Source organism: Erpetoichthys calabaricus, chromosome 7, assembly GCF_900747795.2.
Source record: "Erpetoichthys calabaricus chromosome 7, fErpCal1.3, whole genome shotgun sequence".
Classification (NCBI taxonomy): Eukaryota; Metazoa; Chordata; class Cladistia; order Polypteriformes; family Polypteridae; genus Erpetoichthys; species Erpetoichthys calabaricus.
The window spans coordinates 39,500,296-39,517,636 of record NC_041400.2 but is presented as its reverse complement, the minus strand read 5'-3'; the positions used below and the strand labels follow the sequence as shown (position 1 = coordinate 39,517,636).

Below are 17,341 nucleotides of genomic sequence, written 5' to 3'. Positions count from 1 at the left end.
TAAAACCTGTGGCGTAGCTACAATGGGGCAAGGGGTGCAATGCACCCGGGCCCCGGGCCTCGGGAGGGCCCATCAGGCCTCTTTTTTTTTTTTTTTGCGAGCACACGAAGCGCGCAGGTTTGGGGGCCCATTCAATGATGATTGCACCCGGGCCCCTGTGAACATTGCTACGCCGTTGCCTAAAACCGTTAAGTAGATCTCTTGTGAAAAGCGGACAGACAAACAGACAGACAGGCACATGTTGGATTTTAAATATATAGAGACCAGTAACGGCGCACTACACGATAACGAGCAGTGAATACACTTGACTTGAGCATTCACAGCATTCATCCTCTTCCTCTGTACGTTTAGCATTCGTTTGCTCAGAGTTTGATGCCCTTGCTGCTTTCTGAGCAGCTCTTCTTTTCTCCACACTAGTGGCCTGCTTCTTCTCTTCTTTCGTCGGCATCTTTTCGCATTATAACTGATTAAGTCAGTGTTTGTATTGCAATTACTTAGTATGTTGTCTTTAATTTTTCACTTAAGCTGGCACTTAAGTCTTCAATCTGCCTCAAGAGTGATTTAAGATATGAAGAGGTAGGGGAAATGACGGCAGGGAATGAGAACGGCACAACTGCAGAGAGTTGATTCTCCAATAAAATAAAATAAAAATAAAAAGAGGAATAACCTTGGAGGTCAATCATCACCCCGAAAGCAGATAGTAGACGTCACGTAGTATATGTGTACCAATTTCCAGGTCAATAGTTCATATGGTTTGCGAGCTACAGGTGATTTAAAATCCTGGACAGACAAACGAACAGCTACAGTAGTGCATTATATATAAAGATGATGTAGTTTTGAAACAGTGACATTCAGAGTCTGGGTTCAAATCCCAGCCTGATGATGGTCTGTGTAGAGTTGACGCTTCCTCAGTTTGTCTCTGTAGGTTTTCCTTTGGCTATTTCTGTTTTCAAAGATGTGTGTGTTATGTTAACTGGTGATTCTGAAGTGGCTGAGTTTGTGCAGGTGGGTACTACAATAATCTGGTGCCATGCCCAAAACTGTTTCCCACCTTTCCCTCAGTAATGTCAACAGAGATTTTTAGTCTTAACATTCCAGGGTTGGATTGGGTGGGTTTGAGAATTTGACTTTATGCCATATTATGTTATATCTGGCCTCCTCACATTGCATTTATATTAAATGTGTTTTCTAGCCCTTAACAGACAAACTTTGAGTACATTTGTCAGCGGACAGTGCAATGGATTGGCACCTTGTTCATTAATTTTTGCCTTGCCTGGGATCCAATGCTGCCACTATTACCAGTAGCCCCTGCCACACATTTATGTCGGAGGACCTTCTCATGGACTTCAATGAGGTTTGAGATATCTCACTGGGGCGAGAAGGGGTACTATTGCTGATGTTCTCTTCTCCTTCTCTCCCCGTAGCTCTGAGAAACCTCCCAATGAAAGCTCCCCTTCCAGGACATGCCACCATGAGAATGAGTTGTCTTTTTCCCGAGACTGCTGGACAGAGCACCCAAACGATTGACCCTTGTGTTAAAAGAAGCTGCCAGAACACAGTCTGTTATTTTTGTTTGATTTTCAGGACTCTGTTTGAGTTGAACTCCCTTAAGTAAACAGGACGACAGGGTTGGTGTCCCAGCTTTCTTCTGGTTGTCCATCCTGTGTTCCTGCACCCGGCCACATCCCCTAAAATCTTTAATTGGACTGAGCAGTTTAGAGAGGGTCATGCTAGGTTGTATTGTTTTATGCTATTTAACAATGGTAATCTGCTTGGTACCATACCCCATAAGCTGTGTCTTATTGTGCCCCTAGATATATGGAGATTTCTAAATGTTTGTCAAACAAATTACACTTGTGGGGACATCTTGAAGAAAACTGCTGAAATGCTGTTTGACAGGCTGATGATCACATGAAAAACATACGTGCTCTGGTTATAAATTATTGCCATATGTCTTGAAATACTGTTCCCCTTCATAATAGTTTATTTTTCTTTTAAGCCCTGTAATATAAAGCATTACATAAAGGAATTTTTGAAATTTGAGATGGTACATGAAATAAAAAAGAAACAACCCAAAAAACTGCAAAATACGCAAACATGTAACACTGTATTTAGCAGTTGAATGCCTTTTGAATAGAAGGGGATGTAAAATTAGAGCAGGAATAGGAGAATAACTTGACAAGAACAAATGCTGCTTTACAGCAATGACTATTATGTTGTGGGGAAAGAGATGGCAAATTTATGGAGACAAAGATAAAATAAAGCAAAGACACGGCTTATCGAGTAATATCCTGAAGAAGCAAGTCTGCATGGAAAAGCTTTATTCTCACAAGCATATCGTGAAAGGATAGTGGCTCAAAAGAAGAGACAATGCACCCTTACATCTAGTTATTTTGCAGCCAGGAAGGAGGCAATGATAAGAACCCTCTGAACAATAGATGACCTCCTTGGTTAGATTTTCAGCGCATTACTGTCTGCCTATGGAAATCTTTCATGAGTTCTGCATAAAAACTTATAATGTAGATTTTACAGTCTGCACTAGCACCTCAGCTCCATAGTACAGGCAGCTTGCCTTGAAGCTGCCAAGTACCGTACTATCAATATACTTGTTCTCTTCATGGTGCGGTATTCTGCTATGACCGGTATGTTTATGCAAGTGCTAATAAAGGAGCAGCTATTTATTCCACCGAGAGGCAGGGGCCTCTAAGCAGATTGGAAGCTGGGGGCTCACTACATTTTTCTAAAAACCTCAAAAGCCGTGGAGGTATTTGCATTTAGGAATGTCTGAGGAGTCACATATGTACTAAAATGTAGAGATCTAAAAGAAGGGAAGATGATACTTGATAGTCAAGTTTAAGAATTGGTAAAATGGTGTTTCTTTACCCTTTCCAGGACTCATCAATTATAAGGTTATATCTTGGCTAAGCACTCACACTTTCCATATTGTTCTACCTGTAAAATCAGAGCAGGTTATGCAGATCCTTCATTAATGCATGTATTCATTCATTGAATTTACAAAGCCACTTATAACAGAGTCAGGGGAAACGGAGCCTATCCAGACAGAACTGAGTGACAGTCAGGAGATTCATCCTAACATGCATGTCTATAGGGTATGGGAAGAAACGAGAATACAAGGAGAAATGGAAAAAAAGGAGAAGGGATATGAGGAGAACATGTGAACTTTGTGTATTTTATCCATACAGTAGCATCTGGTTGTGTTCAGCTGCAATAAATTGGTTATTTTTTGTGACGATTATATTTTTTCTGTCTCTGTCAGCAGAGACTAATGAATATACAACTAAAACAGCCTCAAACATTACAAAAAATTCTAAATTAACTTGTTTCATACTTGCAGGTTTTAATGTGAATTTACCAATAAACAATTGAGTCAACTTCATGTATTAATGAAAGCTACGGTTAATATTGTTGTAAAGAGGACTCAGAAACATGATGAAAGGATCTGAGACCTCCAAAAAAAACCGTGAACCAGGAAGGAGCTTCACTGATCCGAGCAGTAAAGGATTAACCCAAGGGGGAAAGTCCGCAGACAGCTACCTACAGGCAGCGGCCTACACAGGCCTAAGAAGTGGGAGCTTTCTTTGAAATTTCAAAAAACAACTAAAAAAGGCCTCACGAGGCAGAGAAAACATTAAACCCTGAGTTGTAAAAACAATCCAAGCAAAGAATTGTTACAAATGTACATATTTATTAAATAATAGAAAAAGAAACACAAAAATGACATAAGATCTGAAGGCCATGTCAAATTAGACAATATTTCCAGTGATTTTCAGTCATAGCCTCACTCTCTCTTTCTCACCCTTTATCTTTTTCTAATTTTGTTCTTGTTATGTTTTCTTTGTCATCTTGTAAAACAGTATAAGTTACATCCTTTATAAGGAAATGTACTATAGAAATACATTTTATTGTTATTGGTTGTAACCTTCATTTACATAATCTTAGCAAGTTGGAGTCAGTCACTGTGCACTCCCGTGAAAGCCAGTCGCTTAGTCGGACTCCATCAAACCAGTCTGTAACTGTCCCTGACAAAATCAAATATGCTTGGTTTTGTTTTTAGTTATTGGGATCGGGTTCTGTGTGCACAAGAGCTGACAACCAATGAGTGCTCTTCTGGAAGGACAATGCATATAATGTAGTGACGAGGAATAAGGAACATGAGTGTTTTCGACTTCACGAACAGTACAGAGCTTTGTCTGTCTAATATCTTGTGTTTTACGTACCGCAACAGAATGAAAAAAAGAGTAAAAACACTAACATTGTGGCTAAACTCGTTGTACCTGTTAACCCTTCATACAGCACCTGTTCCTTCAGTTAGCATGCTATTGGCTGTGAGAAAAAGTAGTGAGTGGGATTGTGCTGGAAGTTCAGCGTTCAGTGGACATGTCTAGTGCTTTTCAGTCATGTAAACTAATCAAATGTCAAGTATGACATACTCAACAACTACGATATGGTTTGTATAAATTTTGTGTACCTTTATTAGATTATTATCAATATATATTTCAAATGTGGGTTTTTGAATACCAAGGACTCTGAGTTTGAAGTATTTTGCCTATATGAAATGTTCAATTTTGTATTAATTTTGCTTTACTTGTTGTTTTACTTGTTGACCTGGATACCATTCCCAGAGTTCTCTATGAGGCGCACATTTGTGATGTCATTTGGGAAACAGTATAAAGATCAAACACATACAGTATTAATACTTTAGTAGTTGATAACTTGATGGATAAATCTCCTATCATTTTCCCATAAGAACTCAACTTTAATTTAGTCCCACTTAACAAATTCTTGCCTTGAACTTTGATTCTGATTTTTTTTGATTGCCCTGTAGTTTTGGTGAAAGATCAGTTTTGATTTCTGGTATTGACCTTGGAGTTCCCTTGAACATACACATATTCCAATCATAATCTTTTTTTTTTTTTTTTAACTGTCTCTGCTGAGTTAGTATAGACAAGAAGTCACATAGCGTGAGATCAGCTTAAAGGGAGGCAAGAGGATGTGCCTTTAGAAGTCCAAATACATAATCCGAAATCAGAAATTGAAGAAAAGATGAGAAAATACACAACAAAGGTAATACTCACAAATTTCCAACCAAAAATCAATGCACCACTGCTGGGTCTCATTTGTGACAGAGAATATAAAGCCAAAAGGAGAACCCAGCATGTGTAATGTCGGGGTGGCACCACCTCCCGGGGTTCCACCCACAAACCACATGAAATGGCTGCATAATTAAATAAACAGTACACCATTAATAAAGAATAAAAAACTAAGAGAATTCATCTGAAAACATGAAAAATAATAATTCAAACATAACATAAAACAGAAAATAAATGCAAGCCTGGGAAAAACTCTGGCTGTAACATAGCAAATATTTGCAGAAAAAAAACTCTTAAAAATACGCAGTCTAATATACATGCTAGACACCCTTTCATAGTTACATTCTAAATTTTCATTTTTTTTGTACTCCTGTAACATTACTTGAACATTGAGTGACCTCAGTATGGACTTTTGCTGCATTCTATTGCCTAACAGGCTGAATTCAAACTGAAATAATATGAGAACATTCGTATTATCTGCCAGTTAGTCACTCATTGTTTTATATAATTTGTCATAGTGAATGCTGTCTGAAAGCACTTTAGAAATGGAGTGCAGTTCTTTTAATGTATTATGTCAATGGCAGCATAATGGTCATGCACTGAGACAGCAAAAATTTTGCAACATTCAAATATGTGCTATAAAAGGCAAAATACATTATAGAAAAAGATGACTCAGTATTTCAAATGTGAAAAGTTTGAAAGCTTCACTTTGGACCACAGTGGTGAGGACTGAACTGATGGTCCAGCTAGAGTCCAACTATCTCAAACATGTAATCCATTTGGTGACATCTTACTAAACACCATAACACAAATATGGATTACAGTACAAGGTGGGATTTGTGAGGCATTTGATAAGGGCTGAGTGTAGAATTATGATTCAATAAAAGAGAACAACTGAAACAGTACTTCACATTTACTTCAATGGACTGTATGAGTATTCCGGCAGAGCACTCCAAATGTGTAGGTAGTGCTGGAAAAAATCTAAGTAGCCGCAACAAGAGAAATGTTATATATAAGAGAAGTGTTATATAAAGGAATACACCATCCAAAAATGATACTTTAATATGCTACTTACTCCACTTAGTTAGGAGTGATGGCGGAGAAAAAAATTTTAATCTCTTTTCATGGATAATGGAGATAACAAAATTTCTGATAGAACAGGAGCCTATGGTGAGCAATGCTGGACAACAGCAAACGATATCAAAAACGTCCATGAAAAATCTCCCATTACTCATGTCACTTAATCCACAAATCAAGTCACCCAGTTGTAAGCTCACAATGCAAGTGCATCCATTAATTGCTAAAATATTGGTAAATGTTGTAAATACTTCCAGAAAATGAAAGTAGCTCACAATCAGGAAGCCCCTTCACATGTCTTTTCAATTGAAGACAGGAATCTCGACCAATGAATGAGAGGGTGAGGCAGGTCTTCAATTCAAAAGTGTGACCCTGTGAGAAGGGGCTTCCTCTTTGTGGACTACTTGCAGCAAACAATGCATGCATTTTGAAGGGTGTGATCAAACGACTGGATGGCTTGACATGTGGATTATGCAACATGACTAACTGGACATTCTTGATATTGTTTGCTGCTGTCCAGTGTTGGTCACTATGGGCTCCCGTTCTATCATTGTCTACAAAAACATGGGATTAACATTTTTACTCAGAAATCACTACAAACTACATGAGGTTAAGTATATATAATTTATGGGTTGAGGATTCCTTTAAATGCATTTACAATACTGTAACTAATGAAAACCTGCATTACATACTACAATATTTCATTTAGCGACAATCTGTATTAGGCAGAAGATAGAGAGAGTTGAGGTATTAACACATTGATGAAGATTTTCTTAAAAGAACAATATAAAGAATCTGTCATCGGATTTGAAGGCCCCCCACAGTCCCCATTGTGCAATCCCCAGTGGTGGGTGAACAGTCAAATGACTGAGGTCTCAAGGACTGTGACTGTGTCTGATTCTGTCTTTTGACTTTCTCCATTATAATTGACCACCCCAGAGGTTTATTTACTCCATGGATTCTGCTGACTAGGGTGTTGTGTTCATCTCCTCCATTGTCACTTGGCCATAGTTCAACAATTATTTAATGGACAGAAATTGCTAGGCACCATGTCTAGGGATTGTTCCTGCCTTATGCCCTGTGATTGCCAGGAGAGGCTCCTGCTTCTCCATGACCCAACCCTAGATTAGCAGGTTAGGAAGATGGCTGGCTAGCTGGCCCATTTATGTAAATCAGTTTCAAACCACTTTGTTTCCTGCCTGCTTAAACAAATCTGTGTCTTTATTGTTTAAGTTTGTATTTGGACCTACCTGTGAACCTGTCACCCTGCTTCACTCAGTGAAGAGCGCTATACAAAAGTAAACTGAATTGAGAACTTAATTTATTTGAAATAAAGGTGCCCATATCAATTAAGTTTCATCTTACTATACCATTGATATAGAGGCTTTACAAAGTAAATAATCAGAATTCAAAACAATTTACAATTATGTGTTTCACAAAAGCTAAAAGAATTTAAATGTTATCCATTAACAAGCCCACTTCATCTAATTCGGGGGCCAGAGCCTATCCCAGCAGAACTGAACACGAGGCAGGTGGCCAGTCCATTGCAGGACACACTCACTCACATGGAAACACATTCGGGGTCACTAATACAAATATCTTTGAACTGCGAAGGAGCAGCAAATACAGAAATAGCATTCAAACTCTACAGAAAGACAACCGAGTCTGGATTTAAACCTGGGAGTTGGGTGCCGTGAGGTAGCAGAGCTGACTGCTCTGACACACCATATTTATACAAAACAGCAAATATTTTATGTTAATTAAGTAACATATGTCCACTGCATTTACCTACATCCAGATTTGCTTGGTACACTACTTCTTTTATAGTATTTACCATTCTATTTGGCCTTTTTGATAGTGTTGTAATTGGTAACCATAAAACTGTAACATGAGTTTCATGCTTAAAACCCTTTTGGGGCTGATGTTGACTTTTGTTGACAGCAGAGGTTGAGGTTGGATGTTGACTTTAGTTGACATCCAGGGGCAGAGGGTAATAATCAGCTGTAGACGTCGACAAAACTCACCATCACGTTACGGGTAGACCCTCTTTGCTAGGAGGACTGTTAGACTCATTTACCTGACATCGAATCTCTGTGTGTGTGAGGAGCGTAAACAACGTCTAGAATGGCATTGACGTCGGGCAAAAGAGCAAAGCAAAATACTCTGTGGACATTATTAATTGCTTTTTGCATATTATTGCTGAAACAGACTCCGATTGTGATGCAAGTGATCTGGAAATTTAAAAACGAAAGGCGATGTTTTATATCATTTGAAATTGGAAAAAATCAAATTCTCAGTTAGAGGATCTGTACAAAATTTTTTCAAAACCTGGCAGGATCTAATCAATATTATTTTAGAATAAGAGAAATAACTATTACCGCATTTAATTCCCTTCTCCATCTCTTAATTACATATATATTTATTTCTCCCTTTCCTTTGCTTATTGTTGTCTTATTAAAAAGCCCTAAGCAAGTTCTCCTTTAGCTAAGCTCTTCTTCTCTGGGGTGGGGTCTGATTTGTCTTTAATTTGTTTGGTTATAAATTGATCTATTTGTATGGAATGATTACAATAAAAATTAATAAAAAAAAAAAAACGAAAGGCAGGTAGCTGTTTCTTTTCCAGATATATAAATGGTTAGACAAACAGGAATGTAGTAAGTATGTAAGCAGTGTGACAGCCGATCTTAGAAAGCTAATGTTTAATGTTAAATGCATATAGTGTATGCTTTTTAGAAAACTGAGTTTTTGGGAAAAATATTCAGACCTGGGAGAAAATGAAAAAAAAAAGCCCTGAAACAGTTAATAAAACATTTCTTGGACAAACTAATAGTAGAACTTATAGTCCATAAAAGGTTCCATACCTGTAAATGAGGAAACTAGAAATCCCAAAAATGGTAAAGGCAAGTCCAGTTCCCAAAGCTACAATTCCAAAGAGTGACAGATGATCTGGAAGGAAATGACAAGAGGCTTTTAGCATTAATCACTTGAGACACAAGAGAGTGAAATGAATGTTTTCTCAGATGAAATTCATGCAAATCATAAACACTTCCTAGTATTCAAAACATGCCAATGAAAATGAGACTTTTGCATTACACGATCTAATTCAATTTGTGCAATCCTATTAGTCTTAGAAGTATGGAGTCATCTTTTTAATTCAATTTGATTTCCATAATAAACGCTAGACTGCCTGATGGGTCTTATGTATCATCGGGCAGTAGGACTTCATCCCATCACTCTTTGTGTTTTTGTAATCTGTGGGGGTGTAATCAGCCCCCTTTGTTATCAGTTTGTTCATTTTTGGGGGTCTTTTCACAGATTGTCTCGTGTCAAGCACTAAGGTTTGTTTTAGCACATTACCACCATACCACAACAGAGGTAAAACTTCAAAGTGGGCCCAGCCACATTTAGCATCAAGATATGAGATTACAGCCAAAGGACCAGAAACATTGCAGGGGGCATTGACGAATGCTATTTCATTTATTCCTTCATATACTTATTTATTTATAATTTGTTGTTTTTCTTTTTTTCTTGCATTTTTTGTCTTTCTTTGAACTCAGAAGAATATAAGATTTTATAGTAATGTGTGCATTATATTTTTATGGTCAATCATTTCTTCTCCATTCGTGTTGGTGATTGCATTGCGAACTTCTTGCTTGTGGATTTGTTGAGCTAAAAGCTTATTAGCTTTCTCTCCATGTTCATAGTAATGATGTCTTGACTTATAAATAAGTTGTTCAGTTTCTTTACTTGTCAAGATGTTGAGTTCTGTATGCAGAGCCTGCCTTTTCCTATGAAGAGCCTCACTTGGACGCCTGGGTTGTTCTTCATCTATTCTAGTAATGTTGCTTCTTAGCTCTGACACTTTCTTGGTTTCTAATTTATTTCTGTGGGAAAGATATGAAATAATCTGTCCTCTTAAGAAAGCCTTTAGAGTTTCCCAGAGTGTTCCTGTAGAAACCTCTGAGGGTGTGTTTGTCTCTAGGAAGAAGCTGATTTATTTGGATATAAATTCTGTGCAGTTCTCGTCTGCTAATAGAAGAGGGTTAAGACACCATCTACGAGGTGAGTGTGAGGGGCTTAATGATTTTAGCTCCAAGACTAGAGGGGCATGGTCAGAGATAACAATTGTGTCGTATTTGCAGGATTTAATCATAGTCAAGAAATTATTATTTATAAAAAAATAATCAATTCTTGAGTAGCTATGATGCACTGGTGAGTAGAACGAATATGTTCTTGAGTTTGGGTTAAGAAACCTCCTAGTGGGGTCTAATAAGTTGTGGTCAGTTAAAAACTGTGTAATTATCTTTGCAGTGTTAGATGTCGTCCCCCCTGTGATGGGAGTCTTTTCTAAGAGTGGATTTAAAACACAATTAAAGTCCCCAGCCATTATAATTTTATGAGTGTTCACATTGGGAATGGATGCAAATAGATTTTGTATGAATTCCTTATCATCGACATTGGGTGCATAAACATTTATCAAAATCATTTTATTGTTAAATAAGTTGCCCATGACCATCACATATCTCCCTTCAGGGTCCAATACTACATCTGATGCTACAAATGGGACTGTTCTGTGTATGAGAATTCCCACCCCTCTAGTTTTCTTTATAAAGCTAGAATGGAACATTTGGCCAGACCAGTCTTTTTGTAGTCTGAACTGATCCTTGCTTAGTAAGTGGGTCTCCTGTAAAAATACTATTTTAGCGTTTAAGCCTGTTAGGTGAGAGCATAGTTTCTTTCTCTTTAATTCGTGATTCAGGCCTTTAACATTCCAGCTCACAAAGTTAACTGTCCCATCATAGAGACATTGATTCTGAGTTTTTAATGTCATTTTATAGTGTTAACTGGTAGTGAGGCAGTTTTAATTTATAATTATAAGGATTAGAAGAATAGATTAGATATAGCCTGCTCTCCTTCTCTCCCCCCCCCTTATCCCCCCACCCCCCCATTTTGCCTCCTTGCATGAGTCTAGATCCCACTTTGCAATGTCCCAGTCCTCCGACATACAAAGAGACAGAGCACGTCCAAAACAAAACAAGCCCCCACCCCCACAACGACGTTTGAGAATTAAAACAAAGTAGAGATATCTATTGCAGCTAAAGTCTAAATACTATCTGCCCAAAATATAATCATTAACAGTCTTTAAGCTTAAAATATAACCTTCAGCAATTTTAAGATATTAAGATAATAAAATAATGAACCCTGGGAATGATTTTAAAAAGTGGTTTAGGATAAACATAGTAGATCCTAATGCAATAGTAGAAATAGCAATTAACCAAGGATATGATGTTAAACAGTCTACTTTAGGGTAGTAAAAAAAACCTACTTTAATTACTTCCACACTTCCACACACTCACATCTATAGCTGTAATTAAAACATAAACATATAGTGTCCAACTAAAGAAAAGGATGTATAATTATAATACCCGTCTCTTAAAAGTGGATCAGACAGCAGATGATAAGTCCTTGCCACGCCATGACAAAATACGGCTCCTTATTAACTTTCAAAAGAGTGTTGGGAACAGCTTCTTTAATTCCTTTTCAGCTTCCTCCTTGCTTGAAAATACATAATATTTGTCTTGAACTTCCACTTTCACTTTGGCGGGATACAAGAGGCTGTATTTGATATCGGCTTTCCGTAGCAGCTTTTTAATGTCGAAGTAGGCTGTGTGTTTTGCAGCTGTTAAAGGTGAGAAGTCGGGGAAAATACAAATGAGATTATTTTCAAATATAATCTCTTGCTTGCGTCTGAGAAGTGCCATCACATCAAGCTTACATCGTAATCGCTCGAAGCGAACAATAAAAGACCCTGGTTTAAAGGTGTTTGATCTGCTGCTATCTCGGTATCTAATTTAAAGTCATCTCCAATTATTTTAGAGAGCAATATTCTACTGCAAATTTCACTGGGTTTGAACTTTCTTGTTTCCCAGGTATACCTTCAATTCTTATATTATTCCTTCTGCACCCATCTTCCATGGCCGCAAGTCTGTCTCCGTGTTTTTGCATTCGGAATTCGCAGCTGTAGCTTTTTCATAGGCGTTAGATGCCAATTGTTCCGCTGTTTCAGCTCAAGCCGTGAATGCCTGCTTAACGTCTTCCAGCTGATCTGTAACGTCATTCAACTGATCGGCAAGTTTTTTCAGTTTGGATCTATTTTCTTCAATGTGTTCCTCTAATTTCTCCACTATGCCTTTAAAGGTCACATCAAAACGTTTAAATAGACGCTCACTTAAGACCGTAGCTGTGGCAGTGGCCAGTGTAGCGATCATCTCTTTCAGTTCGGACAGTTCGCTTCGGCTTTCATGCTCCGTGAGTGGAATAGCACCTCCTGTTACAGCAGATGCTGCGGGCTCGCGATGAGTAGATGACAGCACATACTGCAGAGCCTTTTCTAGTCTTGAATGATCCTCAGATATCGGCGATCCATCGAGACCTGTATCACTTGCACCCTGGCTCCCATTTTCACTCTCGACAGGAGATGATGCAGTGGACCGAGGTCCTAGGAAGTCTGCGCATTCATCTGCCTGTTCCAGGTCAGTCTCCGAGAGGCCATACCTCGTACTCGGGCCGGACGTCTGTCCAGACTTTGATGCAGCTTTAAGTTTCTTTTCCGGTTCTTTCTGACTTCTCTTCTTGTTACTCATGTTTATATATTGTAGTGGAAGTTCCTTGGGTCGGGTAAATACAGGATACCTCTAAATGATAATAAATACATGGGAAAATAAAGCCGCTGCTAACGGAGCTCCGCTTCAGACATCCATCTCCTTTAACGGACGAGACCAACCTTTCTTGCATTTTTTTGTTTAATTTATTGTAGAGCACTTTGAGTTACGCACCTTGTATGAAAATGTGCTATAGAAATGCATTGAAATGTCATTGTAAAGCAAAGTCACAAGACTAGAATTGAGTTGGCAGTCCATACTGGATGCATTTGAGCCTTAAATTGCTACAAGCTACGTATAAAGGTGGCTGTGCTCTTGTCCAGTGGGTATAGCAGGACATTGACTACAAAATCATAATTTTACAATATAGTAATATTGAATTACAATATGGTAACCATCATGAAACACTGACACATGATTCCTGTTTACTTTGCCCATGCAAACAAATGAAGTCAATGCAGTTATTGCCATCTGCCCAATCAGAAGAGACACCAATTATCTATATATCTATATGTATAGTCATGCATGTGTGCCTGGGGACCACTTTCCTAGCTCTGACCATGTAAGAGATACCAAGAGAGAGGGAGCACTGAGGCTAACTGTATCTTCTCTTTCCACTGCAGTTCTGACAAGAATACCAATGATGATGCCTAGCTCTGTCCACACTGCCCAGAGTTTGCCCCGCCCCTTCCACCTTGGACACCATAAAAACAGGCTTCCCCTGAAATATGGTGTTCATTTGGACCTGAGACATCAGCGTAGACAGAGCTTCTGCTGATGACTCTTTTGTTAAATGCAATGCAAAGCTGAATCAAGACATCCTTTTTTGTGCCTAGGCCTATACTTTTTTATTTATTTATTTTTGTTGATTTTTGGTATCCCTGTAAAATGGGAAAGCCTGGCTGGTGGCCCAACATTCTTTTTGTCAATCTCAATCTGTTCCTTGGTCATAAAATATATATATATATACTGTATATAGGGTGAGTCAAAATTATGTTAACACTAAGGGATTATTTTTATCTCGACCACACCTTTCCAGCTTGATGAATAGGTCGTGCTGGACCAATGCCATGGCCTCCACACTCCCCTGATTTGACACCCTGTGATTTCTGGGTATGGGGTACGGTGATGGAGTGCGTGTATAGCAGGAAAGTTCGTGATATCAATGACCTGAGGGACAGAATACGGACTGTGGTATCATCTATTCCCCACAAAACGTGTGTCTGGGCTTTAAATGGTACTGTTGCTCATTAGTTTTTGTGTGTTGAACATGATGGTGAGCAGGTTGAGACATTCCTGTAAATCATCTTGCACATATGAATTATGTTTTGTGAATAAATGGTTAACATTCAAATGTTAACATAATTTTGACTCACCCTGTATATATAATTATATATATATGAATGTATATATGTAAATATATATATAAAATGTAAAATGCAAAGTTATGTCTGTCTGTTATGCAATTATTCATGAACCATTTGGGCAAGAACCATGCTCTTGGTCGTAATCAAAGCCTTATGATATAATACACACTGGTGCAGCGAAAAATGTGGCCAGTGGTAACCTTAACAATGTTATTGGTGTTTGCATCTTTCTTACAGGGAAACTGCTCAAAAAGGTGACATGGCAGAAAGAAAAAGACAAATGGCAACATCTGCTGAGTGTCAAACAAAATGCAGGAACTAGTTATGTGATATGAAGAAGAAGATTGACAGCCCTGGCATCTGCTAAACATCAAGCACATGTGGGGTGGCAACCTACTGCTACTCAGGAGTTACTAGGGCTGGAACCTTGATCTTGGGATGACTGGAGGAACACATGTTTTTAGAAGTGAACGTTTTAGTGAGTCAGAAGCAACCATGAGGATTGTTATCAATCAAATCATAGATGGAAGTGATCAATAGACAATAATATTTTACAAGCTTTAATGTAAGTTCTAATTTAAACCAACTTTGGAGACTAAAGGTCTCTAGCCTGTTGTTATACTGTTTAGTTTTCTTTTGTGGTGTCTGTGTCTTCTATGTTACTCCAGTTGGATGATTATAATTATTATTATTGTTGTTGTTTTAAGCACTACAAATATAGGTTTTAAGCAAATATTTACACCAGCTATGCTGATGCCAAAACCAGATGCCAAAAATATTTAGTGTGAACTGATAAAAGCTCCAAAGAAGCCTATAATGATTTTCAACACATGTTCAAAACCTCTGTTGCGAATTGAAGACCTGGCTCCTCACACACATCAAGGTTTTTAATGATTCAATTACATAAAAACATTACTGCGACCATCTTCTGCTGAATCATTCAATACCAATGATGAATCTCTAAAGTCAAGCAATTAGTGCTGTCAGTGCCAGGAGCTGCCCTTGTGAAGGCTGCCATTCTACTTGTGACTGTGTGGGCTTCATACATGTATACTGTAGTTAATTAGTGTGGGTCAGTGTGAGTGTGCACGAGTGTGACTTGCATTGCACTGACACCCTGTTCAACATTTATCCTTACTTTACGGTTTGTCCTGCCATGACAGGTGCCTGGTTCTTGTGACCCTGAAGTGAATAAGTGGTTTAGAAAGGTAAGCTGCCCCCTTAGCTTCCGAAGTCAGTACTCCCTTGGTAATTTATTAACACACTAAGGCTGCTTTTTAAAAGTGCACACAGATGAAGGTTCTGGATCACATAGAAGGTCAAATATCAGCCCAGAGGTCTTCTTGAAGCATTGGTCAGCTTTAGGTAAAGATGTACGTCCAGCTCTTCATATGTTCCTATTCATACATTTATTATGATAGGTAGAGTTGAACATGTACAACCCTCCATCCAACGTCAGCAGACTCCCTCAGACTTTTTAATATATTAATGACATTGGGATACAGTAGAATATAAATATGATATTTAAATGTCAAAGTAGAAATAAAATTTTTCATATCCTTCCATGTGAACTATAAATTGAAAAGATTTCACTAATTCAGTTGTAACAAAGTGCAGACTGAAAGGGGCCTTGATCGTGAAGGAGGTTCCAGCAGGACAAATATTCTAAACACATAGCATGATTGGTAATAGAATACATTTAAAAAAAACAAACTAAAATCAGTTTTCTTGAGTGGATCAATACAAGTCCACACTGTAGTTCAACCAAAAATGTCTGACAGGAGTTGACTGTCTTTGTCCATTCTGGGAGCATGAGCAATTTTACTAAGATAAAGTGATAAATGCTGCTGATGTGGAAACCTGAGTCAGACTTCATCTGTAATACCCCATCCATTCATATTCTGAACCCACTTTCTTCATTATAGGATCTTAAATGGTCAGAGTCCACACTGGCCATGAGGCAGTAAGCAACCCTGGAAGGGGAGTCAGTCCATTACAGAGTACACTAAAACACAAACCCACAATTTTTAAATGCAAACGGTCTCCGTCTGCACTACCATTTTCATATCATTCATAGAAGCATCCACATTAAAATAACCAAAAACGCATATGATGTAGACATTCACCTACTCTGGGAATGTGCGTATCGACAGAAAAATCTTTGAAGGGATGGTAATGTCTCCACTCTTAAACTGTAGCCTCCAGTAACTTTATTTTATTTTTGTGCATGTATTTAAACTGTACAAAACATAATTTAGATGCATACAGAAGCAATACAACAAACACCCTGGAAAGCAACTCCACTATGTCTGCTATGCTGGAATATGCTTTTGTTCCGTGAAAGGTGACCAAACAGGGAATGAGGCATTATAATGAGCACCATCCAACCAGAGAAGGTCTATGAAGGGAAGGGAGGGCTCCTTTAATACTTGTTTTAGGAGAGCAGGGCACATATAATTTGCATGCATAATTAGCCATGTGGTGCCATACACACAGAGCTCAGTATTATAGATCAGGTCACTGTTTTTCTAATATTGGCATGAACCAAAGTCTGCAGCCATATGGGATCTTCAGGATTGAGTTTGAGAACCCCTGATCTTGATTATGAAGCTGCAATGTATTAAACATGCCTCTGCTTTTTGTACTCATCATATATGGTCTAGCTATTTGTAAATGTCATCAAGTGTTGAACTGAGATGGGAATGTGAAGCACCTTCTTTACAGGAGGGATCATCCGTATCAAAGACGCAAGGTGGGTTATCCAGGGGCGGTGAGCCTTTTGGCCACTGGATTTTCTCTGTCTCTGACCAGATAATCTGCTTGTTTGTTCCATTGTAATATGCCACTTTCTGTAAACAAAAAAGCATAATTAAAAGCAAAAGTCAATATAGTGTAATCTTATAGATAGAAAGTAAAGGCAATATTTTTAATATACATGAAAGGCACTATAAAAAACATAACAAAAACAAAACTCAATATAATTTAATCTTACAGATGGAAAATAAAGGCACCATTTTTGATATACATGAAAGGCACTATAAAGACAGATACATATGGCAGTATACTATAGACAGAAAGACAGATTTGTGATGATGGACTGATTCATCCATCCATTGATTTACTT

At 38.2% G+C, this 17,341-nt stretch overlaps 1 protein-coding gene across 1 annotated transcript in view; it reads right to left on the bottom strand.

The window, feature by feature from the left end:
- The window catches only part of npr2 (natriuretic peptide receptor 2), a 200,743-nt gene that overhangs the window by 105,408 nt on the left and 77,994 nt on the right, over positions 1-17,341 (bottom strand). The window contains exons 6-7 of the mRNA XM_028804819.2: positions 16,931-17,066; positions 9,050-9,134 (exon numbers count right to left, since the gene is read on the bottom strand). Coding sequence (XP_028660652.1) covers positions 9,050-9,134; positions 16,931-17,066 — 221 coding nt within the window. The remainder of the gene's footprint in view (positions 1-9,049; positions 9,135-16,930; positions 17,067-17,341) is intronic.